Raw genomic sequence first — 21934 nt, 5'->3', positions numbered from 1 at the left:
TTACAAAGGTGAATAAAGTACGTGTATGATCTTACTGAAATACCAAACCAAAAACAAATGTTGAAGGGTAGATCTAGGGTCCAGAGTTGCAGGGACAGTTGTAGAAAATGAGAATAACACACAAACCTTTAGCTTTGGGGCGGAGGGAGGAAATGGAAGCAAACACTAGACCTTTTCCTGTTACTATGTGATTTGTGGAGTACTGACATCAAGGCAAAGTAAGTATACAGATATTATAGGATGAAGCTTATATATAAATCTATAGTTGATCTCTGTATATTGAGATGCACCAAATTCTACCTTTATTAAACTCAGTAACTTGTGTTTTTACTGAAGTCTAAATTCCAGAATGGCACCAGCTTTAATTTAAGGATAGTAGCAAATTCAGATCACCACCCCAAATAATTTATTCAAGTGTTAATTGTCCTTGCTATCCTGCATGCTTGTGTTCCTACTCTAATTTGAACTTGTCAGCCTTTAGTAATGTGGGGGGTTTATATGCTTTCTTTTAATTGGAGGATCTTTTTTACATATTTTTTCTGTGCTATGAGAGGACTTAGTTTCTTCCAGTATCCATATTGATTAGCTTGATTAACTTTGAACTTCTTGCATTATCTAATCACAAGGCACTTTCTCCTATCTTCATGCTGTCTTTGTGGCTCTTCTCTGCTACTTCTGGAACACTTTTGAAGAATATTGAATAATTGGAGAACTGGGCTCAAGTTTTGAACATGTCTGAAGTACTTTGTGCAGATGAACAGACACTTTTCCAGGAACCCTTCATGAGTCCTATCTGTTATTCTAGCTGTAATACTGGGAGCATGTGTGTGTTTGCTCATCAGTTGTGACCGTCTTAGTCACTTTAGGTTGACGTTTTCCAGGATAGAACCCAATTCTTTTGGTCTTCTATGTGCGTATTTGTTGTTATTAGTTGAATGGTTTATCAGGCAGTGGAAAAAAATTTGTATAGATGCCTTAGTACTGGTTTTTTGCAGCTCCATTAGGATTTATGTGATCAGGTTTTATTAGTGGCTGGTTTATTTTACTTTAGAATCATTGATAATTCAACCTGCTATTAGTTCCACGAAGAAAACTTCTGGAATCTTATGTCTTTTCATGTTTTCTGTGTTGGAAGCAGCATGCAGGCAACAAAAGTAATTGATGTTTGCAGCCTTATAAAGAAACTGTCTCAAACATGCCTGTTACTTTTTTTTTTTTTTTTTCCTGCAAGTGACAGTTAAGATTGAACTTAGGGATTTGATGAATATTCTACAGTTTCCTCCAGGACACTTGAATCAATCTCAAGTTCTAAAAGGCCAGCTTTCCTATTAGTTGTCAGTTCCTTTTTTGAAGTAGTGAGCTAGCTAGGGTGGTTCTGGGGGTACCTCTTACTGTATGGATGGTGACTGTCCATTTCATCATGGTACTCAAAGTCATTCTGGAAATATATCAAATTCATTCTTGGGGAATTCAGAGGGATTCCTGAGAAAACATACAAAAGCTGTCTTTAGTGGTATCTTCTTGAGAGGTGGTTATTTTTAATTAAGCAACTCAAATTCTGGCACTGGCAGGTAAGGAAGATCATGCTGCTACTTTGTACAGGTGAATTGCCCCATTTTCATTAGATTATCTGTCAAAAAGAGAATCTTAAAAAAAAATTTGGATGAAAGACTGCTTGGGTGGATACTTAAAATCCTTTTGTAAAGGAAACTTAAATTCTTAGAAATGCCACTTCCCAGGGCACCCATCCTTCAATAAGGTCAATAAGAAGTTATAGTTTAAATAAGAAAAGTGTTCCTCCTCTCAGGGATCTTCCTAGACCTCAGATACTGGATGTCAGCTGCCAGATTGCTGTGCTGTCACAGAAAATGAACATCAAATAACACAAAGAAAGTAATAGGTATAGGAAATCCATGTAAGTGACAACTTTCAATTAAATGCTTTGTAGCTGGAAGTTTTTTGGCTTTATTTTTGATTGCTCACGAATAGTTACTTATGTGCTCCATGGTGTGGCTTTAGGTTCTGTATGTTGAAGCTGGGGACCTCTTCTTGGCTCATGTTTGTGATTCCAGACTTTCAAGATTAAATGAAATATGCAAAGAGAAGATCTCATCAGGCCATGCAACAAAGTTGCTTTTAGCCCCTTTTGAGGCATCTGAACTTGGTTTCTGACTTCTTGCTCTTTCACTGATTTATTATTTATTTCCTCCCTCTTTTTGAGTTGATAGGAACATTCTTTTCAGAAAATCTGCACCTTTGTCACTTTGGAGAAATGGGTGTTGTCTCAAGCTACTGCATAAACGTTATTTATCCTGTTCCCTCTCGATGAGGGCTACTCCAAGCCACACGAGGTTCTTCAGATATATGATTTGAAGGCACGGATCTTATGTGTTGTCTTGCTAATTATAATAGGGGTCGTTGCAGTCCTGGTTGAATCTACCTCTTGTCAATAGTCACTAGGCAGGTATAGATGTGTCTGTACTGGAGCCTGCCCAGTCCCAAAGAGCCTAGCAGCCATCTCAGGTTTCTCGGACATACTCTGCAGGCACAAACTTCGTTTGATACCTTCAGCTGCTCTGTGTGTCTGTGAAAGCCGAAACTAAGCCATGCTAATCATGACAGTGAAGACCAGAGAAATCTGAGTAATAAGAATAAATATCTGCTATGGGGCTGCTGTTCCTACCTTCTAAGAGGTAAGTTACATCCAGAGGGGTTTTTTTTTGGTGAAGAAATTCCTGTGACAGAAAGCAGTTCGTTTAGGTCAGTTTCCTATTCTTCATAATGCCCTTTTCCAAGATGTTAGTGTATTCATCAGTGTGGTTTCCCTTTCCTGATCAAGTAGTGTCCTTTGACTCTCTTATCAGGTTTTTTTTCTGCCTTGTTTGGATCCAGCAGTCAAAATGTCCTTTGTTCAAACTAGATTCAGAATGAGGGATCTTTGATGGCAATTTCCTTCACCACCCACCCCATGTTTCAACATACTGGTCTCTTTGCCAGCAGACAGTATTCTGCTGATGCATGGATGAGTAAGGCTTTAGAAAAATGAATTCTTTCATCTGTGCTAGGGAATTCGTGCCAATCATATTCTGTCCCACAGGAGTGGCAGCAAGGATTGGTGGGGAAGGTAGGACAAGAAGGAGATGGAAGGGAAAATGATTCATTAAGAGTTCTTGCACCTGGATTGTTGAAAAGTAGCATGAAATTTTTAGACCCCAGTACAGTAAATCTAGTTTTAAGGTATCTTGTAACAGATTAGAAATGCTGCAACTACCTGATTCAAAGCTCTGATCCACGATAAATTCAATTTGTAGATACAAATTTCACTACAAAACTTAGATGAGCTAACTTCAGCTCGGTGAGATTTATGCCAGTTCAGATACTGTCTCTTCACAGAGCTGCTGTAGATACTATATTCGGTGGTGTGGTAAGTCTGACTAACAGAGTTGGATCTGTGTCAGGCCTGGGCACAAACTTGTCTTGGCCATGATTGTGGAGCTGCCACCTCAGTGCATATTCTTTAACATTCCAAAATCTGATGGTTTTTGAATCCAGCACCAACACTTCATGTGTTCCTTCACTGTTGACAATCATGTTCATGACCTCTCCCATATGAAACAGCCTCAGGAAAACCCTGTTTTACTAAGGTTGCTGTCAGCCTGTTGTTCTAACGTGCTTGCATTTGAATGGAAGACTACTGTAATTAGCTTTTGCCCATGGTCTGGGTGATACAGGACACAAGTCTAGGTAGGGAGTGATTGATTCGGTGCGCTCCAGAATGTGAGCTGGTACTTGCGGCAGTCAGACAGAATGCGGGTTTCCCAGCCGATAAGGCATTAGAGATTACACCGCTGTCCTCTTTGACCAGCATACTAGAAGTTACTTGGGCAAAGAGCTAGAAGCAGTGTTAATTTCTAAATGCATTTTTACAGAGCCATTTCACATCAGTTCAGAAAGCAGCAAGAATTTAGATTTAACTTTAGAAGAAAGCACTGCCTTAGAATAGGCATCTGTTTCTTTAAAGCTAAGGCTTGTCTGAAATTGGACATTGTCAGGTCTTAATCAGAATTCCATAAGCAGTGTTTTAGGGCTTCTTAGTTTTGCATCAGCATCTTGGTTTTTGCTGTTTGCTTTTCTGTACAACTGATGGTCAGCAAACATTAATTTGAAAATCTTTACCCTGTTTGTCATTTAATGTTGACAGATGAGGAACCTTTCCAACTGACTTTTATTCATTGTACTGTGTTCCTGGCATTGACTCAGTTAAACTTTGACAATTTACACCTGTAAAACATAGGTACTAGAGAACCTCTGTTTTGTTTCAGAGGTTTTCGGTAGCCTGCTTCTTTTTTACTTATATCAACTGCACTTGTGTTTAGATGAGAAGACTCAAGTATTACTGATGTTAAAATAATTAAATGGCACTTTTCCTACCTCAGAGAATGTACCCGATTAATAAGCACCATTCTGAAACTAATACAAATTTAGTTCTGTTGCAGAGTTTGCAGCAGAATGGCAAATTGTAGTAGAATGGCAAAAGTCAGCAGCTTTTCTGACAAACCTTAGAAAATCAAATCATGAGCCTTGCTTACTGATCAGTGATTTCATATCTCTGACAAGTCAACAGATACAAATTAGCATTGAGAATGCTTGATTGCTCATCAAACCTAAGACCTTACTGAAAGACTCTTGTAATAGGTTGGACTGAAGCACAAAAGCTTTCTTTACTGAAAGATTTAAAGTTGTCTGATGTGCTCTTTTAGTATTTGCACCAGATTGTTATGACTGCGGGTGTTGTAAAGAGCTGCAGGTGTGCCCTCAATAGCTCGCTAGCCTTTGTGCACCTTGCTTCTGTGTGAGGCTTCTGCTGCATGGCAACCTACAAATGTGGGGTTTCATCTGGGTTAGAGCCACAGGAATAAACTTCTCAGATACTGTACAGAGGTCTGTCTTCATAGCTGTTTAGAGAAAGTAAGATAACTTTTTATTTACTAAATACAGTAATAACATTTCAACTTTAATCAGAATTTTATATTAACAGAAAGTGAATAATGCAGTTTGTGATCTGACTCTCCATCAGAGGCCTTTTTTCTTTACAGTCTTTGTAAGGAGCTTGGGTGGGAGAGAGAATGGGGTGAATTGAGTGTTGAGGGTTATGTTTGGAAATATTTTATCAGTTAACTTTAGTTTAGAGTAGATAATAGCAGTAGGTAAGAGACTAACTGGTTCCTTTTCAGCCATGGAAGTAATCAGCTGGGGTGGTCCCAGGGCGCTCTGGGCACGAGTATTGCTGAGTGATCATTGGCTGCCACCTGCGTGACAAAGTAAAGGACCAACCCTTCAATTTATACCGGTGGAGCCAGATCACGGGAAACAATTGACAGGTAAAATACACTTTTGAAAATTTAAGGGAGAGGAGAGAGTACATGTGGCGTAAATGGAGCAAAGAACCTGAAAGATTGGCCACAGATAGCAAAGGTTGCTCCTCTGAAACTTTTACATAGCTTTAGCTTACTTCATTTTGGGGAGAGGCACACAGCAACATGCAAGTTACATGTTGCTTCCCCGGGAACACGGAGCCTTGTTAGGAAGCAGTATTTATTGAGTTGTAGCAGGGAAACAACTAACAGAATTTTATTGTAGTTAGAAATTACAGTTCATGTTTACACACATGCTTCCAAATCTTTGAATACTTGTTGTCTTGATGTCAGGTGCTTTCCACCTGTTCAAGATACGGGGTTTGGTTTTGGTTTTTTAGAGAGGCTAAAAACAAGTTGATGAATTTTCAAGTTCACAGTTCAGTGTACTGTAGTGAGTTATTCTAGAAGTCTTAGAATACCATTCAAAAATGAACTAATTTTTGTGCAGTAGGTCTTTAATCTCGCAGATAAAACAATGCTTAGCATCAATATTTTTCTTCTTTTATGGCTTTTATTTAGTGGACTGGCTGCAAATAATTTGTAAGGACTTTTAACTAAATTATTTTTACTTATTTAGAGTTGTTAAGCTTATGCTTAGCCCAACGTGATACAGGACTGGTGTGACAACTCATTTTTAATCAGTGACTCAAAATTGTGATCACCCTGATGTCACCGAATGGCCACAGCTTGTAAAAGGTAAGCATAAAGCATATTGTGTTTTTTCTCAGGATCATTTTTAGTATAATGTTTATTTTAAAAGTATTTCATTTGTATGGCTTGAAGTTAGTTTTATAAAGTGTTAAGGTATATTGTTTGTTTAAGATAAGTCAGCTGGCAAAGTTGACTTACCCTCTTGCTTAGAGTGATTTCAAAGCTTGCTTAGCTTGTCCCTGTCTGCTTTTTAAAATATGAGCACTGTGGTGCTCCACAGTATCCCTCTTAAGAGCAATACTATTACTTAAAAGTCTCTGGTGGTTTTTACTGTCATACTGAAATGCTGTATAAATTGTTTAGCATACTTATTTAAGCAATTTGTTCAATTTTTTAAGAGTATTTATCCAGGAGGCTTGATGATGTTAAAATTCGTAGGCTTGCATACCTTTACTTTTCTCTCCTAGGGAGGTACAGTGGAGGTAAAAGGAGTAGCATGCAGAATGGAGAAATTGCTCCCTGTGTTATTGGAAGTGAGCCACCATTTGAATTTGCTAGCTCATACTGCAGTATTCAGATTAGTTGGTGTCTTGTGATCAGTATCTACGATCTAATTCAAAGCTGAAATTTATAAGAGCATTTGCTCTGAGATTTTCTCTGAACAGAACTCTTGTTTCAGATTTTAAGCATGATGAAAGGATGTCTTGCCATACGATATAGTTGTTTTTCAGTACTGTTGCCTGCTCAGAGGAATAACAAGGTATCTTGTTTGTAAACAATTGGGTATTGCAGAATAAATAGCTTCTCAACAAACAACTACAATTCCTGTAATTAGATTGATCTTCCATGTTGTTTTAATGAGTACTGAAAGCTCATTTTATTTGGTGCTTACACTGTCATTTGAAACCTTTTAAAATCTGGTTAATAAGTGCATTACTAGTTCTGCAAATCATAGTTATGGTAGGTCTGCTCATGTTATAGAAAACAATAAGCTGAAGGAATTGGACCCCTGTTTTCTGTAGAACCACTTACCTTAGAGGACCAAACCTTTTTTTGACTCAGCTAGGTTTTTTTTTTTCTGAACTTTCCTGAAACTTTGTCTTATCTTATAAAAAAGTTTCTTCTATAAGATAATATCAGAATAGCATGTACTGAACTGCACTGTCTGTTCAAAGCCTAGTTAAAACTCACACAAATGATAAGGATACGAAAAGATTTTGAATATGCTGATAGCTGTGTTTACATGTTTGTACTGCAAATCATCAGGCTATTTTTTTTACATGCTAAGTTTAGATGTCAGTCTGCTCTTTTTCTGTAATTTGTCATACTGCTCTGTATTTTAAAGGATCAAAGTGATTAATATTCTTGATGTTTTTAACACCACTATTTCACTTGTATTTTCATAGCAACTTAAAGCACTGCTCTTACCCGAAGCTTCATTGTGTTGCATTTCCTATGACTAAAACAAAGATGGCAACTGCCTCAAACTTCCAAGCTCTTTGCTATCAGTTTCTGGATGTGAATAGAGGAGCTAGCCAGTATGAATATAAACACTCTTCTTTTCACTGCTCCACAGGTTGTATGGCTTCTAGCACTTAATGCTTAGATGAATAATTAGGGAAAAAAAATTGAGGTTCTTTTCTCTCTGCTGAGTATGTAGTGACTTGTTTTGGTCACTGGGTGTGAAGGGAAATGAAATTTTGATTTGTTTTGCTGTTGAGCTTTATTTTTGTCAGCAACTATCTCATCAGTCCTGAACTTTAATGAGTAAGGGAAACATCATTTGGAGGGAATAAATAGAGACCAAATTTTGAGATTGGGCAGTCTTTGTTATTTTCCAGTCAGAGGGTATTTGCATTTTAAGCATGAGGATAAAGTTAGTTGGATAGTAAGTTCAGAATTCCGTCTCTAGTGTCAGTTGAATTTTATAGCTTAGTGAAATATAAACAAATAGCTTCCTGTGTTCTGCATCATCTGTCACTGCATAGTATCCAGCTAGCCTAGGAATTTTAAATTGTCTGCCAGAAATGCTTTCTAGGCACTGGATCTGTTAATATAATACAGTTTGGTAAAATCCAGAAAGTTGCTAAGATCTGGTATGTCAGTAAAGGAACTAAGATTTTAGTAGAGAATTCGGAGAACAGTCCAGGCTTTAATAGGAGGGACCATCCAGTAAGGTAGCACAATGAAACATAGGAAAAAAGGAAATGTTTTAAGCTACAGGTGGAGGTTTCCAATAGCGTTTAGAATAGTATAGATAGTCATATAGTAAATAGAGAAATTCAGAAATTCTATTCCTATAAACAAAGATTTTCCCAGTAAAGCTGTGGCAAAGCCTGCTTAGCTGTGCTAACTGAAGTCCTCTAGCAAACTCTGTTGAAACCTACAAAGTGAGTTCTATTTGCAGATTTTAGCTCACTTCTGTTTTGAGAAATCTCTGTCATGAAAGACATTTTTGTTCATGTAAGCTACAGAGGTTTACTGTAATGGCTGTGCTCTATTTCCACTCCTCGTGCAATATATCCAGCGTGGCAGTTCTGGTCAACTGTACCAAAATCTATACCCAAGTGAAGGTTGGATAAAGTTCTTCAGGATATGATTTCAAGGCAGCTTAAGGTGAAGTCAAAACTGCTGCATTTGTACTGCCTTGTATCCTGGCTCATCTGGGTACAAACTCTCATCTGGGTACAAACTCACTGGGTAGGGGGAAGTCCCAAAGGGAGGAAAAAAATAATCTGTCTAAAAAAAAAATTAAATGTTAACTTCTTGAATCAGTGCTGGCATAAGGAAGAAGATGGGAATAAGGAGGAGCTAAACAGCTATAATTTAGCCTACTTAAGTTAATATGGAACTATACCCCTTAAATTACCCTGTAAAGTAAGTCAAGGGGGTTGGCAAGCTGAACACAGGTGCTGCTTGTGTGTTCAAAAATGCCAGGCAATAACACCTAATTCTGAATATTACTGGCTGACCTGTTGGCTGGAAGGAGGAAACAGAAAGCTGCCTGTGAGATTATGTTCGTAAATTCAAGTAGAGAGAGACATGAAATTTGTTTTGAGATTCTGTTGAGACCTGCTTCTGAGCTGCTGCTTCTTAGAGTCCAACTGTGCAGAGAATCTGTTTGTAACAGTTGATCGCTGATAAACTTTGAGTATACGTTTTGGTTACAGAAGTGGTTATGAAGAATTAGCCCAGAACTGGTGCACTATGCAACCTGAATATGGAAGTACTGCCAGCAGAACTCTTCTCTAATGGCTGCTGTTGCGTAAGCTGTGGGGAAAAAGTGCTGTCCTCCTTAGAGAAATTTGGCTTAATTATATTGTCAGTTTTATGTTTGGTCAAACAAATTAAATGTGCAAGTGCATAAATGTTGATGCTTTTAGCAGCAATAATACATTATCATCACTTTCCACCTTTCCTAACTCTTCATATTGTAATGACTTAAAATAACAAACAACGCTTAAGGTTTTGTATCTGTATTTGCAGATCACCAGGAGAACCTCACTCTGAAAACATTGAAACTAGCCGAATGTAAGTAAATGAGTGGATGAGTTTGGTATATCTTGTTTAAAAATGTTTTGAATATATGTAACAGTTACTCTTGCACCTGCTTAAAAAAAAAAGACAAAAGCTGAGTAGAACTGTGGAATTACCTTAGAAAATGTCAAGTTAGTATTTTGCTATGGAAAAATAATTTTAAGCCTCTGTAGAAACTGTGATTCTTTTTTCTTTTTTTTTTTTTGAGGGTGAATGAGTTGAAGGGAAAGTTCAGAGGTTTAATTTAATGTGAACCAGTAGATGGTAGCATTATACAGTGTCAGAAATCTTCAGGCCTGTAGTCAGACTTGACAGTAGGGGTGTAATTTCTACCTGCTATTCACTAACATCTTGCATGGGTTTGAAGACACTTCAGTACTAAGGCACAGTGCCTGCTAATATCTGTTGTGGCAGATGGATTGCTGAATTAAGAAGAAAAAAAAGTCTGACTTAATTTGGCAAATTTATATACTAGTTACTTCTACAAACAGAAAACTATCTTTCTTTCACTAAACAGTATTCATGTAGCATCTTGCTCACAGTTCTGAACCTTGTTTTGGTCTGGCTTCATTAGCCTAGAAGCCAAGATTAACTAGAAGCAAGATTGTGACAGGCTGAAATGGTTGTTTCAAGTTCAAAAGTGTTGCAGGAATGAGAGGACCATTTAAAAAAAGAAAAAAGTTATTTGAGACTTTATTCTTCTGTGAATTAGCAAAGATTCTTTTCTAGCTATTCAGACTGTCCTGTCATGGAACTCAAATAGGGAAACCACAAACTCTGCTTTTCTGGCTTACAGCACATGTTCCAAAATAATAGAGGGAGCATAGCGCAGTGGTTAGGGTACTGTCTGAGGCTTCAAAAGGTCTGAGTTCATTTCTCTTCTGCCACAAACTTCTTCTCTGACTTTAAACTGTCTCCTCCACACCCTCCCCCCAAGTGGTCTAGCATTTTACGCACTATGGGCTGAATGCCAGTTTCAGGGTGTTTTGCAGGCTAGGGACGTAGTGTGAATTGCTCAAGGACTTCTCTGCTGTGGCTGCCCAACTTGGGGAGGAGCAAAGCTGAGGTGAGCCCCTCCACATTGGACTGCATACCTAACCTTAAAAGTGATGAGAAGGAAACAAGGAACGCTTTTCCTATGTGTTTTTAGCAATTCACTGCAGTGAAGTCTTTTCCCGCACTAGGAGGAGCATTTCTCCTGGGACAACGAATTTGCTTTTCCCTCTCAAGCAATCTGTTACAGAAGTGCTGTCTAGCTGCTTTCTTAGGAGTACAGGTTTCAGGGATCCAGACCTGAGAGGTGACTGGCTGTCCTACGTGGACATGTCAGAGACAGAGGTTACAGGGCAAAAACCCTGCCATTTTCTCTTGTCCTGCTCCAGTAGCAGCCCCTGCTGCATTGTGTTTTATTGTTCCTGCAGCAAGTTGAGTTGTGTTGTTTTGTTTCCCTGGCCTAGCCAAATGGGGGAAATCAGGCTGTAGACTGGCTGTAGTCCACTCTGGATATTGTCAGTTGGACAACTGCTTTCTTACACATTGTAAGGAAAGATGTGTCAGAAAGAAGCATCTTGACTGGTGTGAAACAGACTCTATAAGGACCTATGATAAATCAGAGTGAAGAGGCAGTACAACTCTTTTTCCTTCTAGCAGTTTGACACTTCTTTTTCTGTGTGTGTTTTATCCTCTTTAAAACTGAACCTGAAAAAATAATCTACAGTAGCAAGCTTTTCTGTGTGAAAGCTGAATTATTTTTTTTGGTGCAGAATGATGATCAGGGTTGCCCTGACGATGTAGATTTCGGGTATCTGTCTAAAATAGATGTAAGCCAGTCAAGCTGTAGGGATTCACATATTTGTTTGAGTAGTAGTTATATGGTATTAATGCATGGTATACTTGCAAAACTAAATTTTTTAAAACTATATCACAATGTGATGTGTACATCACCTATTACAGAGAATTTCTGCAATCCTGCTGCATAGTTGCTCTTGCCACATAAGGTGGAATGGCAGGTTGGGTAACACAGTGTGACCAAAATAGTTACTATGTTATTTACATGCCTATAATTAATTAGTAAATCCAGGGACTTACACAAGTGTTTTGTTACTTGCACAATGAATGGTTAAGTTGTTTTTGCTCTGGTTGGCTGATATAATTGCTTTATTTGTTTCTGTGTTTTGCATTGCAAAGCTTTGTACCAAGAGCATAGTCACATATGTTTCACATGTGTGAATTAAATTTAAAAAAAAAAAAAAAAAAATCTGCTGACTCTTTCAGACTCTTATGCAGCAAATTCTTCCATGGATAAGTCTTGCTTATCCCAAGTTTTTCACCCAGGTTTTTCAAATTCTGGCTCTATGCGTGATGAACATCTTGGTGCTAGCTCAGAGTTAGGAGTCTTTTTTCCTTAGCATTCATTCAAGTCTTTGAATTTTTAAGATCAGCATCTTCTCCTATCTGCTCATGTCACAGGTCTGCATTAATTTTCGGCTTCAATTAGTATAACTTTCTTAAAACCTCTTTAGCACTGAATTACATAATTTTTAATTGTTTATTTTAACAATAACATGACTTCTTATCAGTTCATGTATTTTCACTCTCTGTACTGTATGTTGTCACATATCAAGGCAAAGGTTTGGGTATTTTGATATGATGGCTTTCTGTGCATTCATCTTTCCTTCTTTCTGTTTTTGAGGATGGGATGCTTTGCAATTTTGAAACTTCTCTCTCTTTTTAAAGTTGTTGAACACCCCCCCCAATTAGTGTTGTTACAGTTATAGTTGATGTATAGTCATCTCACATTGGAGTAATTTGATAGCTAGTTTATTTCCCTTGAAAGAATGGCAAAATAAAAATTCTGCAGCAGCCTCAAAATATGCCAGAAAAACAAATTACAACCATTGCAAATATATGCAGTAACTGTGTAAGTATTAGTGTTTCCTGATACATACTTTCAGATGCCATCCTAGTGCTTTCTAGACATAGAATGCCTTAAATTACTTTCCTCATAGCTGAAAACACAGGTGGGTTTGCATAACCTAACCGTAGGACATGCTGATCATGGCGTCTATAGCAAACCTTGCCACATACAGGTATTTTTGTGGCATTTGCTGCTTGTTTTATTGCCATTCTTGGAATGAAAAGATGTAAGAAGTGCCTTTATGTACACCTGCAGCCTTGCACTGTGTTATACTGTGATCTGTCTGGGATGAATTAATAAATTTCTTCTCAGAGCCTCTTGCAGTGCATCATTTAGCCAGGCAGCGATTCCCTTGAGGAAACTTCATCAGTTAATAAGATTGCATTGACTCTACTCAAGAATTATTACTTTAAGTTTAGCAACTGCTTAAGTTACAATTAAGTGTCTGTTTTACCTTTGCTTCCAAGAGCAAAAGTGCAGTAAGATAAGTTGACTGAATTTTATAATGATTTGAAAGAAAAGGAATTCCAGATTTTGCACTAGGAAATATAACTGAAGCAAATGTATTACAGACCTTGGTTCCCATGGAGCTTGGAGGATGCTGTAAATTTACCAGTTAAAAATAAACAAAAAGAAAGCTTAAAGAGGAGATATTTCTCTTTGGAGCTCCCTAATCCACAAATGCTAGACTGTTCTTAAACTGGAAACTCAGGTGTTTAAGTCTTATGATCCACGTTATTTGCACTTAGTTTTTGTGTGATCATGATCATCCTTCTGGGACAGTGTCATGCAGAATGAAGGCATAGTAAAAGAATGCTACCATGGAAACCTAACTTAAAAAAAGTGTTCTGGAGTTTTTAATAACTTGAAAACAGAGTTGTGTGATTGTCCCTTTCCTGTACTTGGCCTCTTTTCTTCAAGTTGTACAAGGAGAGTACAAGGTTGATCAGCACTTAGGTCTCTTCTCTGCAGGTTGGTCTTGCATGTTGCAGTGGTCAGTCCTCTTCTTATATCAGTATTTTTGTCTAAATATTTTGTCTCTTACATCATGCTTTCTACTGAAACACTCTAGTGGTTCGGAAGTAGACAATCAGAATCAGTGTCTCCAAGTTACTGTCTATACCTTTCGATATCTCACTGCAGTGCTAATATTAATCTCCTTTCTTTGGTTGGGCTGCTGATCAGAATAGTGTATAAATTTCATACTTGACAAATTTAAGCTTGTTCAGTACAGTACAATGTGAAGTTTAATTGTACTTGCTTGAGTGCCAGGACTACTTTAACCAAGGGAAAACAACATGGAAGGTACTAAAGAATATGTATTTTGCTTAGTATTTGATAAAATATTCATTATTTGGTTTGTTCTGAATATAAAAGACAGACTGAAGGATTCCTGCAAGTATGTGAAGTTACTGTCATTTCATTTCTTTCCAATAAAGACAGAGTTGGTCTTATTGTGGCCTCACAGCCAGTACAGAGTATTAGAGTTTAGGACTCCTTAGTTGATAATTTAAAACAAAATTTGGAGAACTGTTGAAATGTTTTGTGTGGTTAGATGTGATTATTCTCTGGAAGTTTAACAGCTGATAACAATTGTGTACTGTTTTCTTTAAAATATTAAGAATAACAAATTTGTTCAAAGAGAGTAAGATGTTGTAAGTTTATAGTCAGTCCTAAACTTAGTAATAAGTTTATTCTGGCAGTAATTAGTTACTTTTTTCTTTGTAGTTAAATAAATTTATGGGCTTTTTTTTATGAAGGCTATATTTCTCCCTGTCTTCTCAAAAGGCACTGATTCTGTGAACATGAGCATAGTATTTAAAACACAGTCAAGTATGCCTACAGTCATTACCATTTACATATGTTGATTGCTTACAATAATTGCCTAATAATTGTTTCCCCATAATCAGTTACTTAATGGCTTCAGGCCTGTAATGTTTGGGTTGGGGGGGGGGGGGTGTGCTGGGAGATTTTTCCTGAAATTGCTTGGGTTGAAAAGCCAAGGTATAATTGATGCATTATTCATCTCTCAACTTTATGGCTAATTGAATGTTGGAAGGATCACATAGGCGACAGGGCACTGAATGCCTTCTTAAGAAGGACAGATAGGAATCAGGGTATGAAACCAGTTGGTCTGTGGAATGACATTATCTCTGTAGAGTCCTGGAGCTAATAACCTGAAGAGGAAACGGCAGTAATGAAGGGTGCTTTTCTAATGGGACTATAGCAAGGTAATTTGTCTGTGAGACAAGATTGAGAGACATGCTGACCGTGTTCTTGACCCCGTCTCTCTAGCTGTCTTTGTACATTGCTCCATAAAGCCAGGACAACTCTACTCTTCTCAGGTTCGCCCTTCCTGAGGAAGTGCCGTGCCTGACTTTGTCAGCACGTGATGTTCCCGGAGGCACAGTGGCTCTAGAATATGTGGTGGGGAGGGAGGTCCCTTGGGTGAAGCCAGTATGGTCCAAGGGGGTTCACGGTCTGCACCGCAGCTATTGGGACCCACCACACTGGAAAGAATGAGGTTTGGAAAATGCGAGCTCCATGCGCGTGTGCGTTTGCGTACGTATGTTTGCTGGGGTGCCAGTGGCTGAGGCGGGCAAAAGGTGTTACAGCACTGCTGGAACAGAGGGCTTGGCTCCAACTCTGGGTGGAGCATTTGGCAGTTCAGTGTGCAGGCCACTTCGAAAGGGTCTGTGTGGGCAGTGCTTTTACTGGAAGCTTGTCTTCTCTAGCACTGCTGTTCTTACTCTAACTAAACAGAAGCAGGAAACCAACATGCAAGGTTTGAAACTGAAACTCTCAGAAACCAGTATTTAACTTCACAAAGATGTCCACTAACCCACACGGTTTTTTTAACAGTTTTTGATCTGCTGGTCATCTTATTTCCAAAGTGTAGTATAATTGTTGCAGATGTATAAGTCTCTTTATGCTCCTGTCTGTTGAGACATATACTGAATGTTTTTTTGCTATTAGTACTAAAAAACCGGTTCCCTGTTTTTTTCCTATCCAAAAGACAAACATAAAATTTCCTCTAGTTTCCATGCACATTAATACTTTTGTTGGGTTTTTTGCATTAAGAAAGAAAACAGCTTGTGAACATTTTGGCACTTCTGAATTCCTAATAGTTTTGTTAAAACAGGCCATTGTAAATTTCCACTTATTAAAATTGGCCATCTTGGAGCAATGTGAGACTTCTGTGTAGAAATAATATAAAAGTTGTTGTCTCCAGAGCAGAAACCATTCCAAAATACATCATTTCATACTGATATTTCCAGATAAGTATGAAACCTTCATGTATTTCTAAAATTTAGGTAAACTTAAAGCAAAAAATGATGCATTTATGCAGATATTTTTAACTTCAGGCAAGTTTTGAAACTTGGATGCAAATTCTTTGCTTTGTAGGTAAACTTTTTAGAACAATCTGAAGCATATAATTCTTTAATTCCTTAAATTTTACAAACTTCTTTACAAACTTCTATTCAGACTTTACAATCCAAAACTTCTGATTTTCTTGGTCACAAAAGTTTCCTTTATGTAGCATTTCTCTATTTAGTTTAAGATATTTGGGAAATGCAAATTAGATGCTGTTACATAGGAACTTTTGAACCAGTGCACTCAATTTCTTGTTTTGTATAGGTTTTAGACATTCAAAAATTACTTTATGACCCAAAATGCAGCCCAGTGCACCTTTGCGTAGGTATCTAGAAAGGCAGAGGCTCGGTGGTGCACGTTTATAGTGATACTCCACAGTTTTGGCAGCATTTAAATTACAAATGCAGAGTACTTATCTGGCTTTTTGTTAGTTAAAGAACAATTAAAAAGCCTAAAGGCATTCTTTTTTCTTTAAGTACTACGAAAATAAATCAGTGAATACTAATTTCTTTTAAAATGGAAAAATGTGCTTGTGAAATTGTTGGACTTTGGGGAAGGAAGATGACGTCTATTTTAGGTGCCTCTCCTCCTCACTGAAATAATGTGTATTGCTTGAGGAGGTTATACAAGACCCACTGTCTGGGAAGTTATCAGTAAGGCCTAAGGATATGCCTGTGATATGTCTGTGAAATGTTTACAACTGCAACCACACCAGTGCAGTTTCATACTTGGATGTGCAACAACAGTGTGAGTTTTTGCAAACATATATGCAAGTCAGTCACTGCAGCCTTGGCTACACTAGAAGGTGTCTGTGTCCTAATGTACACTAAACTAGTCATTGAGTTTATAAGGGACCAGTTACTCTTCACTAGATCCCTGTATAGAACTTAAAGGGAGCTGCGGTCTTCACTGTATAGCGTGAGCTAAGAATAGAGAGGGGTTTTGTGTTACCTCACTTGATGAAGCAGTTTTAATGCCTCAGGCTAAAAGTTCTCTGCATACTAAATGAGCAAGGGAATGTAGAAAGAGATCAAGTTTTCACCTCTGGAGAAAGTAGAAGGTATGCTACATTTTTTTTCTGAATAATATAGGAAATGTGGGCTGTTGGCACTGGACAGTGAAAATAATTCCTCAAGTACCACAATGGGAATGTGGTATGGAATATCTTACTGTTCTGTAAAATCACCCATTGGCTTACTCGGAACTGCATTCTCTGTAAGTGCTTTCATTGATGGATCTCAGTAAGGGTAGCTCTTGTGGAAGGCTCAGTAAATTCTGTTCTACCTTCTGAGGTCTGTACCCTCACTTTAAGTCACCACCTTTTTTTATTTACTTAAATAATTTATCTGAGGCCATGTCAAAAGTCTGCGGAATAGCCCCCAGGGAGAGGTGGGGGGAAACTCTAATACTGCGCTATTCTAGTATGGTTGTACATTGTATGGTTTGTTTCCACAGTTGATTTAAAAAAAAAAAAATATATATATATATAAAAAACAGTCAGTCAGACCTTCTGTCTCTAATAGAATTTCACAGAACTTGAGTCAGTGAGTCTGTGGCCATGAGTCAAAATGAAAATGTTTGTACAAACAGCATTATTGTAGGCATAGCACAGTTTGAGAAGTAATTGGTAGTTAACTATTGGAAGCAAAAAATCTTGAGTCCCTCAGAAGTTAACTGTTAGAGACAAGTCTAAGCTTAGCTTTGTCTCCTGGCATCTCAGATATGACCTGATTAAAGTGGAGTGTTGTCTAATATGATAAAATGTGTTGTTGATATATCAGTGTTTATACATTGAAATAACTTTATTCAAACTAGATGTTATGTAAGCTGGAAAGGTGTGCATGCCTCTAAGACTAACAATTTCTCCAGTTTGAAAACGTAAGTTCTCTCTTCTTAGGGAATTGGTCAGATTTTCACAGTATCAGCTTTTCACAATATATTTAATCTGAATAACAACTCCAGCTGCTTTCCGTAAATAAATACACAAACACCCCTAATATATATACACTTAGAACAGCTGTGAGAAATAATCCATATAACATTCATAGGTGTACTACATCGGTCAGAAAATTATGGCAAAAAACTTGTGATCTACATGTAGACTGCAATGGAGAAATAAGGTGGAAGGATAAAGTTAAAATGATAATGTATATAAGAAATAACCGCCATTTTGTATGCACTGTGGAAAACATGGTCAATGAGAGAGAGGGAAGAAAAATAAAGGAACAGTAAGTTTCAACTTGAGTTGGAAAGAGCTTTCATGAAGACATCAAGGTAATGCATAGGAGAGACTGCAAGAGGAGTAAATAAGGAGCATGTTGGTGAGACAGGTGGCCATAGCTCAGGTGTAAAAATTCAATATTAACAAAGAAAGGCTTTCACATGATATACTTACCTGCTTACAAATGACAATATTTCACACTGAATCAGAAGGTCTGGAATGACTGAAAGTCAAGAATGATCAAAGCATGAAATCTTGGCATTCAGAAATAGATGTCTGTGAAACCATGTACTGATCTAAGCTGTGTTAAAACACTGTTGGTTTTTTAAAGCCTCTATACTAAAAGCTGAAGAATGAAAGAAAAGATCAAAAGACCCATATTTTTATATGTACGTGGAGAGAGGCAGGTTTTCCTAAGTCTACATATAAAAACTGGAGAGGCTAGAACTCTTTCCTCGAATCAGAATACACCTATTCCCTGTTTATATACTAGTGGTTTTGATGGTATTGCTGGTGCTGCCTTTTTTTATGGTCTTTCATCTCCATCTCAAGGTGCCAGGGAAGCCTTTCTCTTAAATTTTTTTTTTTTTTTTTTTCCCCTTGGAATGCACTGGGGCATTTGGAAGGTCAAGTAGACATTGAGGTAATGGTTTTCTTTGTAAGAAATATTTTCTTACTCTAGGATCATGAGATCTTGAAGGGTGAAAAGGAAGAAGCAAAGGTGTTATTGCTGACTAATACACATCTCAATAGTTACTTTCAGAACTTGAGGACATTTTGCCTTCTGAAGCAGCTGCATTGAAACTGATACTTAACCAGCCAGTATTAACAGCTAGGTGCAGCAAGTGCTGAGTAGTACCAGTGGGTCTAGCACTTCAGTTCTCAAGTACTTGTTCTACGCAGAATCTGTGCATGCATCAACATGAGAAAAGGCAACTTTAAGTTAATATCACAATTTCTGATTAAAATCTTGCTTCCCATGTTCTAATCTTTATAGTACTGTATCACTAAAGTTAGGTAAAAAGTGTGCATGTTACACCTAATCAAAAAGTTTGAAATGTTTCATAGTTGATATTTTTCATTAATAACTCGTTTTCTTAAATGAAGTGAAGGTTTGGGGGTTTCTTTCCAAAATGCGGTCAAATATGGTGCTGCATGCAGCAGCTTCTGTCCCAATTACCTGCAGCTTTCTGGCAACTTCTTTACTGTTTGCATGTTTCTGTAAAAGTCTGTGACCTTATTAATTGGCCAGTTAAATTTTCTTGTGTGTGTTTATATAGTACTGAGCACATTGACTTGTATAGTGATACAGTTGTAATTCTTCAAAATACATACTTGTCCTGTATAATTGCAGGAGAAAGGGGAGGATTTGGCAAATAGCTTTTTTAGAGAACCATATACCTTATTAAGCTGAGGAGAAATATATTCAGCCTTGAGCTCATCTGTAATCGTGGTTTTGTCATCAGTTTAATTAACCAAGGAATATTTTTCCTACAGATTTCAATAGACAAAATATCTGATAACTTAGTTATCTGGAACCTTATTTAAAAAATGGTTTAGATTTTTAAAGGGTTTATATCCTATTGGTGTAGTATTGATAGTATTACTAAATAAATGCCTGGATCGTTTGTATTTCATGCCTCTTCCCTCTGTCAGTGGCAACCATACCTCAGTACTATACATCAGGCTCAGTCACCTGTATGAGATCCAGTTCTGTTTCACTTGCAGCCTTGCTTTGCATCTAAATTGCTCTCTTTCAGTGACAATTGAGATTGTTCAGAACTGAACAAGATTGTGTCCGCTGTAACACTAGAATGTAAAGCTGAAAACTGTGCATAAACAGGATTTACCTTTCACTTACATAGGACCCACAAATTAAATCATGTTAAGTATATTTGCATTTGTCAAGATGAGAATCCTGTATTTAAAAAAATCTCCTGATGTGTTCTCTCTGACACAGAAATCTTGTGTTTCAGTGCCTGACTAATCTCTGCCTTGCTGATGCTTTTGAATGAGCTTTGTATGTGAAAGCTCTACTAATCCTTGTACTTACTGTTTGAATGTTTGCTACAGGAAGCGAGCAGCTGCAAAGCATCTAATAGAGCGCTACTACCACCAGTTAACTGAGGGCTGTGGAAATGAAGCCTGCACGAATGAATTTTGTGCTTCCTGTCCAACTTTTCTCCGTATGGATAACAATGCAGCAGCCATTAAGGCCCTCGAGCTTTATAAGATTAATGCAAAACTCTGTGATCCTCATCCCTCCAAGAAAGGAACGAGCTCAGCTTACCTAGAAAACAATTCCAAAGGTGCCCATAACAATTCCTGCACTGACAGAAAAATGAACAAGAAGGAAATGCAAGGCCCAAGAGATGACTTTAAAGGTAAGATGTTATTTTAGAATTTTCCTAAAACAAAACACATCTAATATGCATGACTGTAAGCCTACAGAATTCACTGTGGTGGTGTTCTGCTGACTGTGGTGATGTTCTGCTGACTTCTTAAGTAAATATTGGGCAATCAAATATTTTAGTATGGATTCTGAAAAATGGCTGGATTAATGCTGAACACTGATTACAAATCTGGATCTTTACCACATCTCTGTTAAAATCCATGTGCATTTTTTGCTTTCTGAGATTACTGATTTTGCAAATATGGAGAGTTTTTTAAGGGCTGTTGTATGACTGCTTTAGTTTTGCTAGTTTTGTAACTCTTATGTACTTAATGAGTTATAAAAGTTATACTTTAACTAATTCCAGATTTTATGTTAAGAAACTTAACAGATGAACAAAAAATACAGTGGATGATAGGCAATACATCTACCAAGCCAAAAAAAGTTTAAGCAAAGTTATTTCTAAGCCAGTGTACAAAAATGAAATACTGTTCTGTATGTCTTTTCGAACTTCTGTTTAGCTTTTCAAACTCACTAGAATAGTAAATACATACTACAAGAATAATTTTAGTTGTCGCCAAAACCTGTGGTGCAAATAGAAATCACAAGCTAAATGAAATTAAAGCCGTTAACCTTTGAGCAGACCTTTTTTAAGTATCGTTGCAGTAAGTGGTATAAACACAGATGTTCAGATGCATTAATTTTAGCTAAAGAAGGTGAAACTCTTTACAGCAAAGAATTAAAAAGCCCTACGGAATCAGCAATAAAACATAATACTGTGTTATAAGGGACCTAAGATGCTCCAGTCAATAGCTGCATCAGTTTGTTCTTTATCTGATGCAAGGATAAATTCGTCCCCAAATTATTTATGATCTGAGTAAGCAAAGAGGCAAATAGTAGGGAGGGGAAAAGGGAGCCAGTGTAGTGTTAGATGAGCAAGAGGCACATTAGGTCTGTTTTGTGATTTGTCTCTTCGTTTTGTGTATTTTTAAGGGAGGTGTGCACATACAGAGTTTTCCTCCTTCTCTCCAACCTTACCGTCCTCTCTCCCCAACATAGATATCTAAGAGTCTTAACCTATCTCCAGAGTCAGTCTGTTGTCTAAACCAATGACTCGGACTTCATCTGTTGCAGCATCACAAGTATTCACCTGTCTTTGTAGCTGTTTGGACAGAGAGCGTTAATGCGTTCTTAAAGCTCATCTGAGACTTAGTTACCCTTGGAATTGGATGATGTCTAAGGAATCTAGTGCTCTGAAATTTTTTAAGGTCCATCTGCAGCAACAGTTACTGGGAAAACTGCAGTTAAGTTTTAAGAAAGCCAAGGAAGAAGATGTCCAGCTTGCTTTTATGCTTGATGCAGGATTGAAAGTTCTAAATAAATTGAAAGAAATGCCCTTCAGAAAGAATTATTTAAATTACCTT

At 37.5% G+C, this 21934-nt stretch overlaps 1 protein-coding gene across 4 annotated transcripts in view; it reads left to right on the top strand.

Moving 5' to 3' along the window:
• Nucleotides 1-21934, top strand: part of UBE3A (ubiquitin protein ligase E3A) — a 55066-nt gene that overhangs the window by 11912 nt on the left and 21220 nt on the right. For 3 of the 4 annotated variants that reach the window (XM_050894955.1, XM_050894939.1, XM_050894947.1), the window contains 4 exons: nucleotides 5235-5381; nucleotides 5995-6113; nucleotides 9555-9599; nucleotides 20192-20502. In XM_050894955.1, coding sequence (XP_050750912.1) covers nucleotides 6094-6113; nucleotides 9555-9599; nucleotides 20192-20502 — 376 coding nt within the window. In that variant the 5' untranslated portion in view covers nucleotides 5235-5381; nucleotides 5995-6093. The remainder of the gene's footprint in view (nucleotides 1-5234; nucleotides 5382-5994; nucleotides 6114-9554; nucleotides 9600-20191; nucleotides 20503-21934) is intronic. The other variant, XM_050894963.1, reaches the window with a different exon arrangement.

The sequence above is a fragment of the Gymnogyps californianus genome, chromosome 1 (genome assembly GCF_018139145.2).
Source record: "Gymnogyps californianus isolate 813 chromosome 1, ASM1813914v2, whole genome shotgun sequence".
In the NCBI taxonomy this organism is placed as follows: Eukaryota; Metazoa; Chordata; class Aves; order Accipitriformes; family Cathartidae; genus Gymnogyps; species Gymnogyps californianus.
Note: the sequence above shows the minus strand (reverse complement) of the source record. Positions and strands in the feature narration are given on the sequence as shown.